We start from the raw sequence: 18,007 nt of genomic DNA, 5'->3' as shown, positions 1-18,007 counted from the left end.
AAATATTGTATTTAGGATTTTATTTTTTTATTTTTATTTTTTAAAAAAAACTTACTTTCTTAACTATATATATATATACATTTATACACACATATGGATCTTAAATTTGATCCATATATATATATATATACACACATAAGGTTAAGTTTTAGGGCTATATGTAAATACTATACTTAGGGTTTACATGTTGAGTTCCTTATAAGTACGTAAACCCTAACCTAATTTACATATTATACTATATGCATTTACATAAATGGATGTACTGTAAATAATATACTTATTTATACATTGTACTAAATACATAATTAAACCAAATTCGGTACTATATTTATATATATATAACACCAAATTAAGATTTGGTTTTGTACACCATTTACATTAAGAAACTATATATATATATATATATATATATATATATATATATATATATAGTATACTTATATAGCTATATATAGTATATACACTTAGGGTTAAGGTTTATAGATATATATAAAAGATACACTTAGGGTTAGGGTTTGGGTTTTTTGCTATATATAGTACATACACTTAGGGTTAGGGTTTTTTGCTATATAAAGTACATACACTTAGAATTAGGGTTTATATGATGAGTTCCTTATATATATATATAGTATATGGAAGAAGAAGCTATATATAGCTATATATAGTGTATAGTGGGAGGGTTTATAGCTATATATAGTGTATAGTGGGAGGGTTTATAGATATATATAGTATATACATTTAGGGTTAGGGTTTATAGATATATATAGTATATACATTTAGGGTTCGGGTTTATAGCTATATATAGTATATACATTTAGGGTTAGGGTTTATAGCTATATATAGTATATACATTTAGGGTTAGGGTTTTTAGTTATATATACATATAGAACATACACTTAAGATTAGGGTTTATGGTTATATATAGTATATACACTTAGGGTTAGTGGTTTTATGGTTTAATTTTATGGTTAGGGTTTAATTTTAATTTAGGGTTTAGTATAGTATATATATATATACTTAGTGTCAGGGTTTAAATTTAGGGTTAAGATTTAGTTTTAATTTATAGTTTATGGTTTAGTTTTAGGGCTTAGGGTTTAGCATTGTATACAGTACATACACTTAGGGTTGCATAGGTTTGTATTTGTATTTAGGTGAATAAATTATATATATAATATTTTATATATAATTATAGTATATTTTTTTATATTAAAAAAAAACTACACTTGGAGACGTGTATTTCCATACACGTCTCCAATTGGACACGTGTACTAAATTTAATTAAATTAAAAAATACAATTTGAAATTTTTTTTAAAAAAAAAACATAAAATAGACACGTGTATTGAAATACACGTGTCTGACAGTTTGACACGTGTATTAAATATTCGTGTCAAACAGTTGGACACGAGTATTGGAATACACATGTCCAACTGTTTGACACGTGTATTTAATACAAGTGTCTAACTGTCAGACACGTGTATTTAATACACGTGTCCAGTTAGACACGAGTATTGGAATACACGTGTCCAAATGTTTGACACGTGTATTCCAATACTTGTGTCTAACTGTCAGACACATGTATTTCAATACACGTGTCGAATCAGACACTTGTACAGGGACGGAGGGAGGGGGGGGGCTGGCAGGGGCCATGGCCCCCCCACCCAAATTTTCTTAAAAAAAAAATTTAAAGGTGGGAAAAAAAAATAATCTAAAAAATAAAAAAATATAAGGTAAAAATAAAAATTTAGTGTACTTGGCCCCTACCAAAAAAAAAAATTCGGCCATTGGCCTCTGTCCATAAGAACTTCTGGCTCCGTCCCTGCACGTGTATTTCAATACACGTGTCAAAATGCACAGTTAGTGACATCCACATTTGACACGCGTCGCACACGTGGCGAAGTGCACGTGGCAACCTGTTTGACACGTGTACATGATCCGTACACGTGTCAAAATGCACGTGGCAAATTTCATGTATTTTTGTAGTGTTTTATATGAACTACGCATCTTTTCATCTTTTTAATTTGAGACTGACAAGGTGTTTCGATTATTATTCTTTATGAATTCTTTTAAGCTTAATTACATCTTTCCTTTCGTGTCAAATAGTAGAAAGTTCTTATTTACATCCATGACAGAGGCTAATGACTTGGATATTTTGTTTCATTCTCAACAAATTCCACAACATTGTCCTTTTTTCTTTTCAATGGATAGGAAGGGGGAGAACAAACAGATTAGTGGATCATCAACCACAGAAGCATTACGAAGAGCAACCCTTGAGGGGTAAGGTTGCCACCGGGATGGGCCCAAACCACCGACCATTTAGCCACAAGATGGGCTTAAAGATTCGCCTTCCTGGGTACCGCATTAATCACCCACTCGAGATTGGCTTTGTTTTTGTTTCGTTTGAAATGGAAATGAGCTGGTTAAGAAATTAAATGAGGGGTAAAATTGTTTCAATTTTAACACTAATCGGGTCCTTTTCATTTCAAATGAAATAGGTCGGATATGATCATTTTCCTTGAGAACCATTTGTAGATTATACAGCTACAACACAGTTATGTGCCCAATACGTGGCAAAATAAATAAATAAATAAAAGAGAGAGAGAAGAAAACAAAAGAAAGAAGAAGAAAAACACCCACTGGAAATTACCTTCAAAGAGTTTTGCATAAGAAGGATCACAATACACTCAAAAAAATGTATGGCATCCATTGCTCACAAACACTCTTTATTGAGCTTCTCTCTCTCAAGATATTATTTGAGGCTCGATCCTCTGCCGGCATCACTCAAGCAGTCTTTTCCTTATTTTACAAGTGCCTATATAAAGTTAAATCGTGCAAAAATCTGCATCAACAAAGAACAATATATATAACATATGAGAGAAATTGTTAACAATGTGCTAACATATATAAGAATAATTAGTAGTATGTCCTGAGACTGAAATATATATATATATATATATGCAGTTCCCTGTGATTTGTTTATCATAATTAATTATTATGCATGGTGACCCCTCTATCCTATTTCTCCGCTTTTTCGTCTTTTATTTTTTTGTGTTTTTTTCTTCTTACATAGATAATAAGGAAAAATTACATATATTTTCTCAAATTACTACCATATTGTTTATGTCATGTGAAACTATTTCTTGTGTCAATGTCCTCATAACTACCAAAATTTGTCAATATATGCATCTAAGGCCAACAAATTAAGGGACAAAAGTAACCCTAGAATTTTTTTTTCAATGAATAAGTGAAACTATATATATATATATATATTAAAACATAAAGGATACAAACAACTGTTCCATCACAACAACAAGAGCAAAAGCTCTAGCCACCAAAACACAAACCAGCAACTACAATACAGCTGCCAAAATAAAACAACAAAACAGAGCAAACCTCTGAAAAGCAACAAAAGAACCACACAACCAAACTGATAATTTGGAGGGGCCTTGACAATCAAATATATAGTAGTTTGAGGGGATAAACTTAGTTTTCTCTCAAAATACTTTGCCCTTGATCAGCTAAATTTTCAAAATATGCTAACTCTATGCTTATGAGCCAAAATAGTACATTATTAATTGTCAGTTTTGCTTATAACTTAGAGAAATTCTAGGGGCCAAATCGTAAAATGAGAAATGGAAAAACAAGCTTAATTCCTTCGTAGACAAATCTGAACAAGCTTGCCAAGTAGTAACAAGAAGCCAGTGCCACTAGCGCGCAACTTGTTGGACAAAGAATTCAATATTTGTTTGTCGTCGTGCTAAGTCTTGCCCATCAGGTCCGGCGTCCGCGGTTTGAACCCGGGCTTACACGACGATTTTTTTTTTTCAATTTCTTTTTACTAATTGAAACCAATTTTTTCATGAATCCAATGATTATATTGGCGCATAATTCATCCAACGCGTGGGACTTTGGGTCCCACTTAAAGTGCCCCGTTTGACCCGGCCCGAGGGCTGCCCTTTGTGCCATCAGCCATGGTGGCGGTGGTGGTCATGATGGTGCTTTTGAGGGAAGCACAGACGGCAAAGGCAGCGACGTGCAGTCCCATAGAGATGAACGCGTGCATACCCGCTCTCTCGGCGTCAGCTCCGCCCTCAAGCATGTGCTGCCGCAAGGTGAGGGGGCAGAGGCCATGCCTTTGTGGGTATCTCAAGGATCCGTACCTTAGGCAGTACATCAACTCTCCCAACGCCAGAAAGACTGCCAGCTCCTGTGGTGTACACTTCCCTAATTGTTAGCTTCAATTAATTAATTAGGCTTATATTTGCTGCAGATTAAGGTAAACGTACGTATTACGGATATCAATAACCCGTAAAGGATTACACCGTTCCATCATCCATGACTTACTTTGTCATGAACATGGTTGCTGAGAGTCAACACTTATATGTATTAACAATGAATGATCTCCTTGCATGAATTTGTCCTTATTAACATTGCTCCTCTCTCTCTCTCTCTCTCTCTCTCTCTCTTTTGTAACTCATGTGGTCCATAAAATGATAATTATACAGGAAAAAGAAGAGAGTTTTCTAAAAGGGGTACTGCTCATCGAATGCTTTAGTTAGTGTTTATTGACAAAAATGAGTTCACGCTACAAAAAAAAATTGTTTTTTGCCATTTGCAGTTCGCCACGTGTACGGTTACTGTACACGTGGCGAACTGTTTGCCACATGCAAGTGGCCACGTAAATACACGTGATGGATCCGAGTGACACTAACTGCACAGTTGGCCGCGTGTATTTTAAGACACGTGGCCAAGTGGCCGCGTGTATTAAAATACACGTGGCTAACAATTGGCCACGTGTATTTTAATACACGTGGCTAAATGTTTTTTTTTTTTTTTTTTTTTTAAAAAAAAAAAAATTATATTTTTTTTGGACAATTATATTATGCACGTTGCACGTTGCCAACAATTATATTATCTTTTCTTCTTCTTCTTTTTTTTTTTTTTTTTTTGTTTTTGTTTTTTTCCTTCCTAATATTCTGGCCATACCGAGAGAGATACAGAGAGTGAGACAGACAGAGAGAGAGAGAGGTATTAGAGAAAGAGAGTGAGAGGGTACTGACGGAGAGAGACGTCGACATCGGGAAGGCCGTCGGGAAGGCTGGCCACGCGGTGGTCGGGGAGCTGGCCGGTGGTGTGCGCCTGACGGAGAGCTGGCCGGTGGTGCGTGTCTGACAGAGAGAGAGAGAGAGAGAGAGAGAGAGCGAGCGAGAGGGAGAGAGAGAGAGAGAGAGAACAGTGACGGAGAGAGAGAGAGAGAGAGAGAGAGAACACTGAGAGAGAGAATTGAGAGCGAGCGAGAGGGAGAGAGAGAGAACACTGAGAGAGAGAGAGAGAGAGAGAGAGAGAGAGAGAGAGAGAGAGAGAGAGAGAGAGCGAGTGAGAGGGAGAGAGAGAATTGAGAGCGAGCGAGAGGGAGAGAGAGAGAGAGAACATTGAGAGAGAGAGCGAGTGAGAGAGAGAGAGCGAGCGAGAGGGAGAGAGAGAGAGAACAGAGAGAACACTGAGAGAGAGAGAACAGTGACGGAAAGAGAGAGAGAACACTGAGAGAGAGAATTGAGAGCGAGAGAATATAATTTATATACATATATATATTATATATTTCAAAGTAATGGCAGGTAGGCGCCCGGGACAATTAATTGTCCCGCGTGCCTACCTGCACCAATTTATATATATATATATATATTTATTTATTTATTTTATATTTATATTTTAAATATATTTTCAAAAACAGTTGGCCACGTGTATTTAATACACGTGGCCAATTGCAAATATAAATATAAAAAATTATAAAAAAATATAAATATTTTAGCCATGCGTATTTATTACACGTGGCTACTTGGCCACGTATATTAATACACGTTTGGCCACGTGTAATAATTACACGTGGCCAATTACAAATATAAATATAAAAAATTATTAAAAAATATAAATATTTTAGCCACGCGTATTAATTACACGTGGCCAATTAGCCACGTGTAATAAATACACTTGGCTAACTGTCATCTAGCCAGGTCTATTTATTACACGTGGCTAATTGGCCACGTGGCTACAGTAACGGCTACTGTAGCCACGCGACTAATTGCATGTTTTTTTGTAGTGTCATTATGGGTCATTTAGGTGGATGGAGTCCTAGTGAATGGCTACCATGCACTTGAAACTGGAATCAGTTTTGTCTAACTTTTCATGCACATTGATTTACAGTTTGTTCCCGGCCAGTATTATGCATGTTATTAAAAATAAAAGGGCATGTGAATGTACTTTTTGTCCATTCCGCATACTAAACGTATCTTAAATGCCTAGTTGGCTAGTCGTAAAGGTTGTGCTTTTAAAAATTTTCATGATCACTTAATTTATTTTTATTTTGAAAATTTATTCTCTAATATTATTCCTATCATCTTCAAGAAAAACATATTACAAAAGTTGATGTTCTATTAATTAAAAACTCGAGGATATGATAAAAATAAATCTTAATCATCGTTGATAAAAATAAGAACCCTTGGTAAGTCACTAACGTATTCTAATCTATTGAATCTCAATTTTTTTTTTTTTTTTTTTGAGAGAGAAGTAGAAAATAAGTCATTCACTCTTTCCATCTATGACTAAGGAAAAGAAACAAAGAATTAAGAATAATCTGATGTTAATAAGTATTATAAAGTTAGATAGTGAAATTAAAGCTGTGGGTCGTCTGGGCATATACCATTCGAATTCGGTCATGATCATAATCAATTATGCTGGTCGCTAGTAGTTGGGGGGAGAACGATAATGCTGATTGTTACCTCGAAAGGGACAAATACAACGACACAATTCTCTGAATAATCAACAAAACAAAAAGTGAAAATTAATGCCCTCCTCAAATTAGTAATTTTGATAAAAATGTAAAAGGAAGTTTTGAATGATTCTTTCGAGACTCATTTTTCTCTTTCACACACTTCTTCCGATCTTTTTCTTGCAATTGTTAGTGAAAAAATATATATGCTCAAATGAGCTGGAAAGAAAAAAAAAATGGAAAAATAGTGTAATAATTAAGTTCATAACATTGGAGTGGCTCGGCCGGCCACTTCCAGACACAAATCACTAAAAATGTACAATCACTTATGATTTATGCACCGCCTTATATGATTATTATATCTATTTAATTTGTATAGTCTAACATGCGACTTGTCATATACAGGGACGGAGCCAAAAGTTTTCATGGGCAGGGGTCAGTGGCAAAAAAAAAAAAATTGGTAAGAGCCAGTAGACCGAATTTTTATTTTTTACCTTATATTTTTTTATTTTTTAGAAAAAAAAAATTCTCACCTTCTAATTTTTTTTTTTTTTTTAAAAAAAAAAATTTGGAAGGGGCCATGGCCTCTGCCAGCCCCCTTCCCTCCGTCCCTGGTCATATATATAATTGAATAGAGATGCTAATTAGTCTATAAGACTATAACTAGTTAACCCTCTGTCTTGAAGTTGCTAAAAGAAAAAAAATTGTTTAAGTGTGAATGAAATATTAATGGAAGCAGACTAACGTGACATTTGGAACCCACCACATCCAACTACTTTAATTGGTAGTCGTAATGTCTAATTTGTCTAAATATGTGAGCCAAACTTCCGTCAATCACGACGAGAAGGAGGGAGGGGATCTCTCCATTTCATTTATGGTGCAAATTAAATTTTATTAAAATTTAATGGTATATATATATAATCTTATTATTTAAAATTTTAAATAACGTACGGTACGACTATCTACGATATAATAAAACTAAAACAAAATTTGGTTTATAAAGTAGATTTTCAATTTTCCACTTAAATGGAAGTGAACTATGAGCATATAGCTATAAGTATACTTTACTATGCAATTTTTAATCTAACATCCAAGGAAGATACCAATCAATTCAACTAATAAAGCCTCATGGCCTTTAAATGCCCACCAAAGACTTCAAGCAACAATTTGAGACCCACATATTCATCTATCCTAAATTGGATGACAACGTGGGGAGGTGTAAAGTGGAGATTTGAGTGGTTGTTAATTTTTTTTACGTAATTTGCTGATGCGGTAAAATTTTAACACGAAATTAACATGTTATGATTAAGAGGTTTGACCATTTTAATTAAATGAGTCAGATTAAAATTAACTTATATAATTTTATATTCATGTGCTGGCACAATTCAAATCCAACACGCAATATTTTGAATAAACAATTTTTCTATGTCTATCATTGCCTGCTTGAGTGGTGGTTGGTTGTTGAGTTTTCTGAGCCGAAGAGCGAAAGGTTAGGTTGGTTGGTTGTGAAAACAAAGATTTCAACAGGTTTGCAAACATGATATGGTCAATGTCCAGATATTTCTTCATCATTCGATGACTTCGAGTCAATGCTTGATCATGAAGAATCTTAGAATATTGTTTATGAATTTCCACAAAAACAAAGAATTCAAATGTATCATGATTACAGGAAATAGATAATGCGCACACTCTAATGAACCATTTTTAGTAGAATACGACATGGTGTTGCTCCGTATCTCTTAACATTAAAAACAAGCACAAACCGGTTTGTACTTGTACTCTAGAATTAATACAATAGGGGCAAAAATTTCTTATAAATAAATTTGTAAAACATTTAGTATAATCTACATATAAGATTGACATGTGTCCATTAGCATGTGAGAAGTACATGCTATTTTCACACATAATTTTTTAATAGTATTAATAAAAATAATGTGTGTTTTTCATAAGTTTAAAAGATACATATCATTCTTATATATGAAATATATGAAATTTCCTACAAACCGATTTGAAATAAAACAAAAATTAAGAAAATAATAATAATTAAAAATAAATAAATTTGAGGGGCAAGTGGAGAGAGGATGATTCGTCAAGCCCGCTACCCGCTTCACTCCCATCGAGTATGTATTAAAGAAAAAATAATGCGTTTAAATTGTAAGAGTATTTCTAGTAGTCTCACCAAATTTTATTCACCAAAGTAGAGAGAAATCACTTTTCTCTATTCTAGTAAGCCATTTTTTTAAAAAATCTCCCAGCAACCTCACAATTTTAACTATTCACTATTACTATTCAATTTAAATAATACTTTTTCAGATTTCTTTATTCTTTCTCTATTTAATCTTTTTATACAACAAGTTACCATACATTTCCATCTTCAGATTAGATCATTGCTAAGAAATTCATCGAAGTTTTTATTTGTTTCTCAACCAAATTCAAGAAAGAATTAAAGAAAGAAAAGATAAATGAAAGAACCATAAAGTGTCAGGGACAAAAAAACCTTCATATCTATGAAATAAGGACATCATTGTGTGTGAGAGATGGGAGATGGGAAAAGAAATGGAAAAAAGTGTGATGTGATTAGGTGAGAGAGAAGAGAGAAACAAAATTGGTGAGAGAGTTGGTGAGTGAATATTACTTATTAAAATTTGTGAGTATTTTCACTCACAAAAACTTTTTGGTTAAAGTGATGAGGCTGCTAGAAATGATTTTTTAGTATTTTCATCAAATTGACTCAGCTAGGCTATTAGAAATGCTCTAATGGGGGTCAATAAATTGCAGAGCATCTCTAATATCTTACAATATGAAACAGGCATAATATTCTTTTATCCAAATTTACTCAAATGGTCGATGAAGAATGGAATGCGCTTATGTCCTATTTGTTTGAACGTAAAATATTTTTTGAAAAATATTTTCTGTATTTTTTTGTATTTGATGCAATTGAAAATGATAGTCAACAAAAATCATTTACAATTTGACCATAAAAGTTTCTTTAATTTTTGAAAAACGATTTATGGTTTTAAATCGTTTTAAAAATTATAAATCATTTTTTAGATTTAAATTATTCATTATTGTACGCAAATTTGTGAGAATCCTAATCCTGCTAGGCATTGGAGTTTGTTGGTAGCCTGTTCTACCGTCAAAGATCCCCGAATTTCGGTATCCGATTGTCAAAACCCATTGGCACTGGCTGGATTCCGGCGATAGTAGCTAGAATCCAGCAACCCAGATTATGACAAAACAGGTCAAAATCAGACTGATGTCGGAATTTGGCAATTTGAGCCAAATTCCGACCACCTTCATTGAAATCTGAAGAAAGTGGCTAGAATTTTGTCGGCTAGTAATGGAATCTCATCACTACTGATTTTTTGCCATTTGTAATTTTTTCATACGAGACATACATTGGAAAATATTTTTAGAAAAATCTAAAAAATTGATTTAACGAAGAAAAAGATTTTACGTCAAAACAAACGGAGTATTAAATTGATTCATTTTTTTTTTCTCGAGTCATTTTCTCTTTTTTTTTTCATTTTTCAAAATTATTATGATTAGATCTGCGTGACATTTGTAATGGTCCTGATTTAGGAGTTAAAATTCAATAGACACGTGTTAGCGTTTGATGAACTCGGCCCAAAAAAGGTGGGACCAACCTAGTAAATATCTAGGCGGTGGACCGGTGGAGTCGGTAGACGCTCTTATGTATATATATATTCGTTGTGTGGGAGGCCATTGGTCACATGTACCACCATTATTGCTCTCTTTCATAGACGACAAATTAATTTGAGGATGAAGAAGTTTTCTTGTACGGCACTTTGGGCGGTGGTGGTGGTAGCTGTGCTTCTATGCGAAGCACCACTGACGGCAAAGGCAGTGACTTGCAATCCCACGGAGTTGAGCCCATGCATATCGGCGATCACGTCGTCCGCACCGCCGTCTAGCGCTTGTTGCGGGAAGTTGAAGGAACAGAAGCCATGCCTCTGTGGGTACATAAAAAATCCAAACCTCAAGCAGTATGTTAATTCTCCTGGTGCCAAAAAGGTTGCTCGCGCTTGTGGTGTTACCATCCCTAGTTGTACTTAGCTGAAAATTATCTATAATTCTGGGTAAAAACAAGAAGTATCACTATAGTGAATAATGCAGTTCAGGAGAACTGGCAAAATGAATGATGAATGCATTCCTCTTTGTATGATTTTATCTATATGTACGTGTAATGAATAATTTTCTGCAATGAATGTTGCTTTATTGAACATGGGTCTCTCTCTTTCTCCAGAAACTGATCATATACCCTGAAATGAATTTGATAATTTTCTTCTAATTTTCTCCATATCCACCTTTCATATTTTCGGAATCTTGTTAAGTATATCCCCGGCCAGCACGTGATGAGAGAGCAAGTGGTCGACATAGAGACCCAAGCCACAATTCTTCACCATCTTAATTGCCATGTCCTAAGGTAGTCCTTAGCTAGCTTTAATATATATATATTTTTTTTAAAAAAATAAAGTAAATTAAAAGTAACCAAAGGAAAGGATTTATTTACAAATTTTAACATAAAAATTGCATCATATCTTGTTGACATAATGGGAGAAAATTAAAATCCAATTCGATCGGTAAAAATAATAAAATAAAAGTACTAGTCACAATTGCTCTATTATCCTAAAAAGATTAATCAATTTACCGATTGATAGGAGAAAGACATATGTAGGTAAATTAGTATATTAATGATTGGTAAAAGCATATTCAGGATTCCAAGAGATATTATAATTTCCTTATAATCATTTATGAAGCTTACTTTATGTATGACTTGGCATTATGGGCAGCTCAAGCCTTTGACGGTCACTACCCCCAATTTAATAAGGCTCCCAATTAATAATTATATAATTTTTTTTTTTTTAAAAAAGAAAAACTTAAGGCTCTAATATAGTAAAAAGTTAATAAGTGCTCTCTAATTATCGCCCTCAATTAATAATTATACAATAAAGGTTCTTCCTAAAAAACATTTTAAGACTATAATATGGTAAAAAGTTAGTAAGTACTTTCTAATTAAAGCCCTCAATTAATAATTATACAATAAAGGCTAGGTTCTTCTTAAAAAACATTTTAAGACTATAATATGGTAAAAAGTTAATAAATACTCTCTATTTAAGGCCCCTAATTAATAATTGTACAATAGAAGTTATTTAAAAATAAATAAATAAATAAGACTCTAATATGATAAAAATTTAATAAATAGTTTCTAATTAAGGTCCTCAATTATAGTAAAAGTAATTATAAATTAAAAGTCTCATTATTCACATTCACAGAAAATCTCAACATCCCTAAATCCTTGTAAATTCCAACTTATTTACTCTTTGACCCCAAGGGATAGCTCAATCGGCTGGGGACCACGACTCATGAAGCGAAGGTCACTAGTTTAAATCCCCCCTCTTCCCACTTGTATGGACATGTCAAAAAAATAATAATTTATTTACTCTTTTGAAAAGCCCCATTTTTATATTCTCACGAAGGTCCAATGAGAATAATTTTTTCTCCAACATTTTTTTTTTAATTAAATGCTTAGAGGAATATGAAAAGTCTTAAAAGTACATAAATTGTCATTGTTTATGTTAAGCATAATCAATAGCCTTACACTATCGGTAAGTCTTCAACCTCCAACATTTTTTTTTTCCCATTATATTCCATTACAAATCACTCTTTATATAATTTATCCTCATTTTTCTCTTTATTGTTTATTTAAGTCTTATTATTTCATGTCCTTAAATCAAATCATAAGTCATTCTATATCTAATAAGTTTTAATAATAATAAAAAGTTTTAAAATACATTTTACAAATAGAAGAAAATGCTCTAATTGACATATTAAATAAAAAAATGTAAATATTAAAAAAAAATTAATTAATATTTAAATATAAAAAATGCATCACTTAAATTTGTCGCTTTAGGCCTCAAAATCTATTACGCCGGCCATGCTTAACACTAAAAAGTATTTTTTATAAACCACTCACTCTTTATATGAACTATTCATATTTTTATCTTTTCAATACATATGAGATTGACAAGGTGTTTCGATTATTATTCTTTATGAATTTTTTTAAGTTTACATCTTTCCTTTCGTACGTGTCAAATAGTAGAAAGTTCTTATTTACATCCATGACTGAGACTTATGACTTAGCTTGGATATTTTGTTTCATTCTCAACAAATTCCACAACATTGTCCTTTTTTCTTTTCAACGGATAGGAAGAGGAGAACAAACAGCTTAGGGGATCATCAACCACACAAGCATTACGAAGAGCAACTCTGGAGGCTAGGGGTAAGGCTGCCACCGGGATGGACCCAAACCACAGACCATCTGAAGCCCATTTAGCCACAAGATGGGCTTAAAGATTCGCCTTCCTGGGTACTGCATTAATCACTCACTCAACATCGGCTTTGAAGAGACTTGGGAACGGAAATAGATTGTCTTTGTTTTATTTGAAATGGAAATGAGTCGGTTAAGTAAATATGAGGGGTAAAATTGTTTTAATTTTAATATTAAAACAATTTTGCCTTTCTTTTAATACTAATCGGTTCCTCTTCATTTCAAATGAAATGGATCGGATATGATCATTTTTTTTTAGAACCACCTGTAGATTAGCTACACCACAGTTATGTCCCCAATACTTGAAAAATAAATAAATAAAAAAAGAGAGAAGAAAACAAAAGAAGAAGAAGAAGAAGAAAAACACCCACTAAAAATTACCTTCAAAGAGTTTTGCATAAGAAGGATCACAATACTCTCAAAAAAATGTATGGCATCCATTGCTCACAAACACTCTTTATTGAGCTCCTCTCTCTCTCTCAAGATATTATTTGAGGCTCCTCTGCCGGCATTACTCAAGCAGTCTTTTCCTTATTTTACAAGTGCCTATATAAAGTTAAATCGTGCTAAAATCTGCATCAACAAAAAACAATATATATTACATATGAGAGAAATTGTTAACGATGCGCTAACATAAGAATAATTAGTAGTATGTCCTGAGACTGAAATATATATATATATATATATATATGCAGTTCCCCGTAATTTGTTTATCATAATTAATTATGATGCAGGGTGGCCCCTTTATCCTGTTTCTATGCTTTTTCGTCTTTTATTTTTTGTGTTTTTTTCTTCTTACATAAATAATAAGGAAAAACTACATATATTTTCTCCCCATATTGTTTATGTCCTGTGAAACTATTTTTTGTGTCAATGTCCTTGTAACTACCAAAAATTGTCAATGCATCAAGACCAACAAATTAAGGGACAAAAGTAACCCTAGAATTAAATTTTTTTTCGAAGACTTAGTGAAACTATATATATTACAACATAAAGGATACAAACAACTGATCCATCTCAACAACAAGAGCAAAAGCTCTGGCCACCAAAACACAAACCAGCAACTACAATACAGCTGCCAAAACAAAACAACAAAACAGAGCAAACCTCTGAAAAGCAATAAAAAAACCACATAACCAAACTGATAATTTGGAGGGGACTTGACAATCAAATATATAGTAGTTTGAGGGGATAAACTTAGTTTTCCCTCAAAATACTTTTCCCTTGATCAGCTAAATTTTCAAAATATGCTACCTCCATGCTTATGGGCCAACATAGTACATTATTAATTATCAGTTTTGCTTATAACTTAGAGAAATTCTAGGGGCCAAATCGTAAAAGGAGAATTGGAAAAACAAGCTTAATTCCTTCGTAGACAAATCTGATCAAGCTTGCCAAGTAGTAACAAGAAGCCAGTGCCACTAACGCGCAACTTGTTGGACAAAGAATTCAATATTTGTTTGTCGTCGTGCTAAGTCTTGCCCATCAGGTCCACCGTCCACGGTTTGAACCCGGGCTTACACGACGAATTTGTTTTCAATCTTTTTTTACTAATTGAAACCAATTTTTTCATGAATCCAATGATTATATAATTTATATTGGCGCATAATTCATCCAACGCGTGAGACTTTGGGTCCCACTTAAAGTGCCCCGTTTGACCCGCCGACCTCTCAGCCCACCATCCATGCAAGTCTCAAGAAACTAATCCAGGCGGAATGCGAATGCACCAAAGAGGCAAAGAGCCTCTCTCTCTCTCTCTCTCTCTCTCTCTCTCTGTGCGCGTGTGTGGTTGAAGAATTTGAAGATGAAGAGGGCTGCCCTTTGTGCCATGGTGGTGGTCATGATGGTGCTTTTGAGCGAAGCACAGACGGCAAAGGCAGCGACTTGCAGTCCCATAGAGATGAACGCGTGCATACCCGCTATCTCGGCGTCAGCTCCGCCCTCAAGCATGTGCTGCCGCAAGGTGAGGGAGCAGAGGCCATGCCTTTGTGGGTATCTCAAGGATCCGAACCTCAGGCAGTACATCAACTCTCCCAACGCCAGAAAAACTGCCAGCTCCTGTGGTGTCCACTTCCCTAATTGTTAGCTTCAATTAATTAATTAGGCTTCTATTTGCTGCAGATTAAGGTAAACGTACGTATTACGGATATCAATAACCCGTAAAGGATTACACTGTTCCATCATCCATGACTTACTTTGTCATGAACATGGTTGCTGAGAGTCAACACTTATATGTATTAATAATGAATGATCTCCTTGCATGAGTTTATCCTTATCAGTTTTGTCCAACTTTTCATGCCCATTGATTTGTAGTTAATTTGTTCCCAAGATTATGTTTGAAAAAAAGAAGGCATGGGAATGTACCTTTTGTCCATTCTGCATACAAAACGTATCTTTTAAGTATCTAACCAGCTAATCGTAAAGGTTGTGCTTCTGAAATTTTCATGATCACTTAATTTATCTTTATTTTGAAAATTCATTCTCCAATATTATTCCTATCGTCTTCAAGAAAAACATATTATAAAAGTTGATGTTCTATTAATTAAAAACTCGAGGATATGATAAAAATAAATCTCAGTCATCGTTGATAAAAATAAGAACCCTTGGTAAGTAAGTCACTAACGTATTCTAATCTATTGAATCTCAATTTTTTTTTTTTTTTAGAGAGAAGTAGAAAATTAATTTACTTTTTAAGTGTAGTTAATTTCGAAAAAGCAATATTAATGCTCTCACATGAAATATCTATTTCCAAATCTTGAGTCCTTGCTGTACCGGAAATTCTAGACCAGCCCTTAATGCCTTATTTTTTTTTTTCTTTGTTGGGGTTCCATCCTAGGTGTGTTCCAGACTTCTTACTTAATTAAATGTACGTCAAGGAAAAAGAAAAAAAAATTAGCATAGGCCAGTACTCTGGATGTGGACAAAAAGTCTTTTTGATGCAGAGTCCAAACTTGGAAGCCCAATAAGGGCATTGGTTTGTAAAGATCCAAGCCTTTTTGATTCTGTTTAGGCACATAGGGATTTAATGTTTATGGATATTGTAAATACTCAAATTGCATCGATGTAACAGTTATTTTACTGTTAGTGGATTTTGTTAAAGAACTTTCATTAATATTTATATATATTTATTTTGTATATCGAGAATATTTTAAAAGGAATGTGTTAAAGAGCATTAATTGAAGATAGTCTCACATGAGAAAAAAGAGAAAGTGTACGTAGTTGGCATTTATAAGGTCTAATACACCTTAGGCAGTTAAAGTAATGCTCGAGTGTGTTCTCGTACATGTATGCTCTAGTATAGTGCGAAGCACTGGACGCACACGCGCTCGTGTGGCTATAGGCTGTAGGGCGCTAGTGGTGCTTTAATGGCGCACTTGGCATAAAACATCGGAGCTCAAAGCGATCTAATCATAACCTTTCAATTTTGGATGGTCATGATCAATTGATCTGGTGGTTTGATCTAAACCATAAGATGCTTTTTAAGTAGATTCAGTGGTTGGATTTACTGGACCATCACTAAAATAAATTGTAAGGTCAAATCACATTTGATCTAACAGTTGAGATTAATTAATAACGATATAATAATTATTATTAAATAATCATTGATAGTTATTTGATTTAAAGGTCAGAATTAAGTGTTTATTAAAACAGCAGTTTATAACTGTTATTTAAGCAGTTATGGACGGTTGGATTAGCAGTTATTCAACATAATACATAAGTAACTACTGTTCAGTTATCAACAAAATCTAGAAGTAACAGCTGTCCAGTTATTTTAATAAAAAGATAACAAAATTTCTTTTATCTTCATTGTTTTTTTTGATACCTTCTTTATTTTAAAATTACAAATTTCTTTCTATCTCTTGCTATAATAGGAAAATATGAAAGCGTTTTGGTTTTTTTTTTTTTTTTTTTTTTTGTGCAAAACGCAATTAAACAAACAGAGAAATCTAGGCTCCATTGTATTCTGGAGAAATATTTGTTATTTGTAACTCTTTGCATACTTTTTCAGTCAGAGTAAATAATTTCTTAAGAAAAGCGACGTTGTAATGCGTCTTAGGAACATTTTATTTTTTTGCTTTTGTTTACTTTTTCTACCTGATTTTCTAGGATTTGGTTGATGAATTGTAAAAGGAAATTGAAATGAAAATAGAGAAAGTATTTAGAATTGATGAAACGGACTCTTCGAGATGTCCGGTTTCCAGAGCATTTGAGGTGCTCAGCCTCTAGTTTACATAGTAAACAATTCACTAATAAGATTCAAGATACCCTAGACTATCATTGAACTTGTGACCTTATATAGACATAGCCCAAAGCTTAAATTTTAATAATTGGAATAGGCCAAGCCCATTCAATCCATATTAAAATCCGCCCCACTACTAATATGATCACTATTACATTTCATTCCTAATATACCCATGACAATCGAATTAATGTTATCGTTCCAATGATGGAGATAAGGAATATTTGTTATAAAATTGGAAGTTTTCAAGAAATTCTTTCATGACCAATATGCAAACTTTTCAAGGTAATTCTTACAAGAGATTCCATCAAATATTCTAGCATGTATCACTTCTAGCTTTCTCATCGTACGTAACACATTCTTACATGCATCATTTAAATTTTGAAGCAAAGATCTCAAATGCTTACTGACCGCAAGGCGAAAATTACGTTCTCACAATTAATCACAAAAGATCTCTCTTTTTCTTTTCTTTTTTTAATTTATTATTATTATTTTTTAATATGGCCTTCAATGTTGAAAAGGTGACACACACACGACCCACCCTTGAAAATTTCAACCGTTGGCAAAAAAGACATTCGGTCAATTTTTCCCACCTCTTTAAAAGGAAAGCTAGTCACATGCGCCGCACGTTAACTTTTTTAGACCTGAACT

General features: G+C 33.5%; 1 protein-coding gene across 1 annotated transcript; it reads left to right on the top strand.

The window, feature by feature from the left end:
* The first annotated feature begins 10,486 nt into the window (after positions 1-10,486).
* LOC133860830 (non-specific lipid-transfer protein 2-like) lies at positions 10,487-11,008 on the top strand. The gene has a single exon (XM_062296456.1). It carries the CDS (start codon positions 10,548-10,550, stop codon positions 10,839-10,841), a length of 294 nt encoding a protein of 97 aa, XP_062152440.1. The 5' UTR covers positions 10,487-10,547; the 3' UTR covers positions 10,842-11,008.
* Positions 11,009-18,007: the final 6,999 nt, after the last annotated feature.

The sequence above is a fragment of the Alnus glutinosa genome, chromosome 2 (assembly GCF_958979055.1).
Source record: "Alnus glutinosa chromosome 2, dhAlnGlut1.1, whole genome shotgun sequence".
Taxonomy (NCBI): domain Eukaryota; kingdom Viridiplantae; phylum Streptophyta; class Magnoliopsida; order Fagales; family Betulaceae; genus Alnus; species Alnus glutinosa.
The sequence above is the reverse complement of the archived record's forward strand: the minus strand, read 5'-3'. Positions and strand labels throughout refer to the sequence as shown.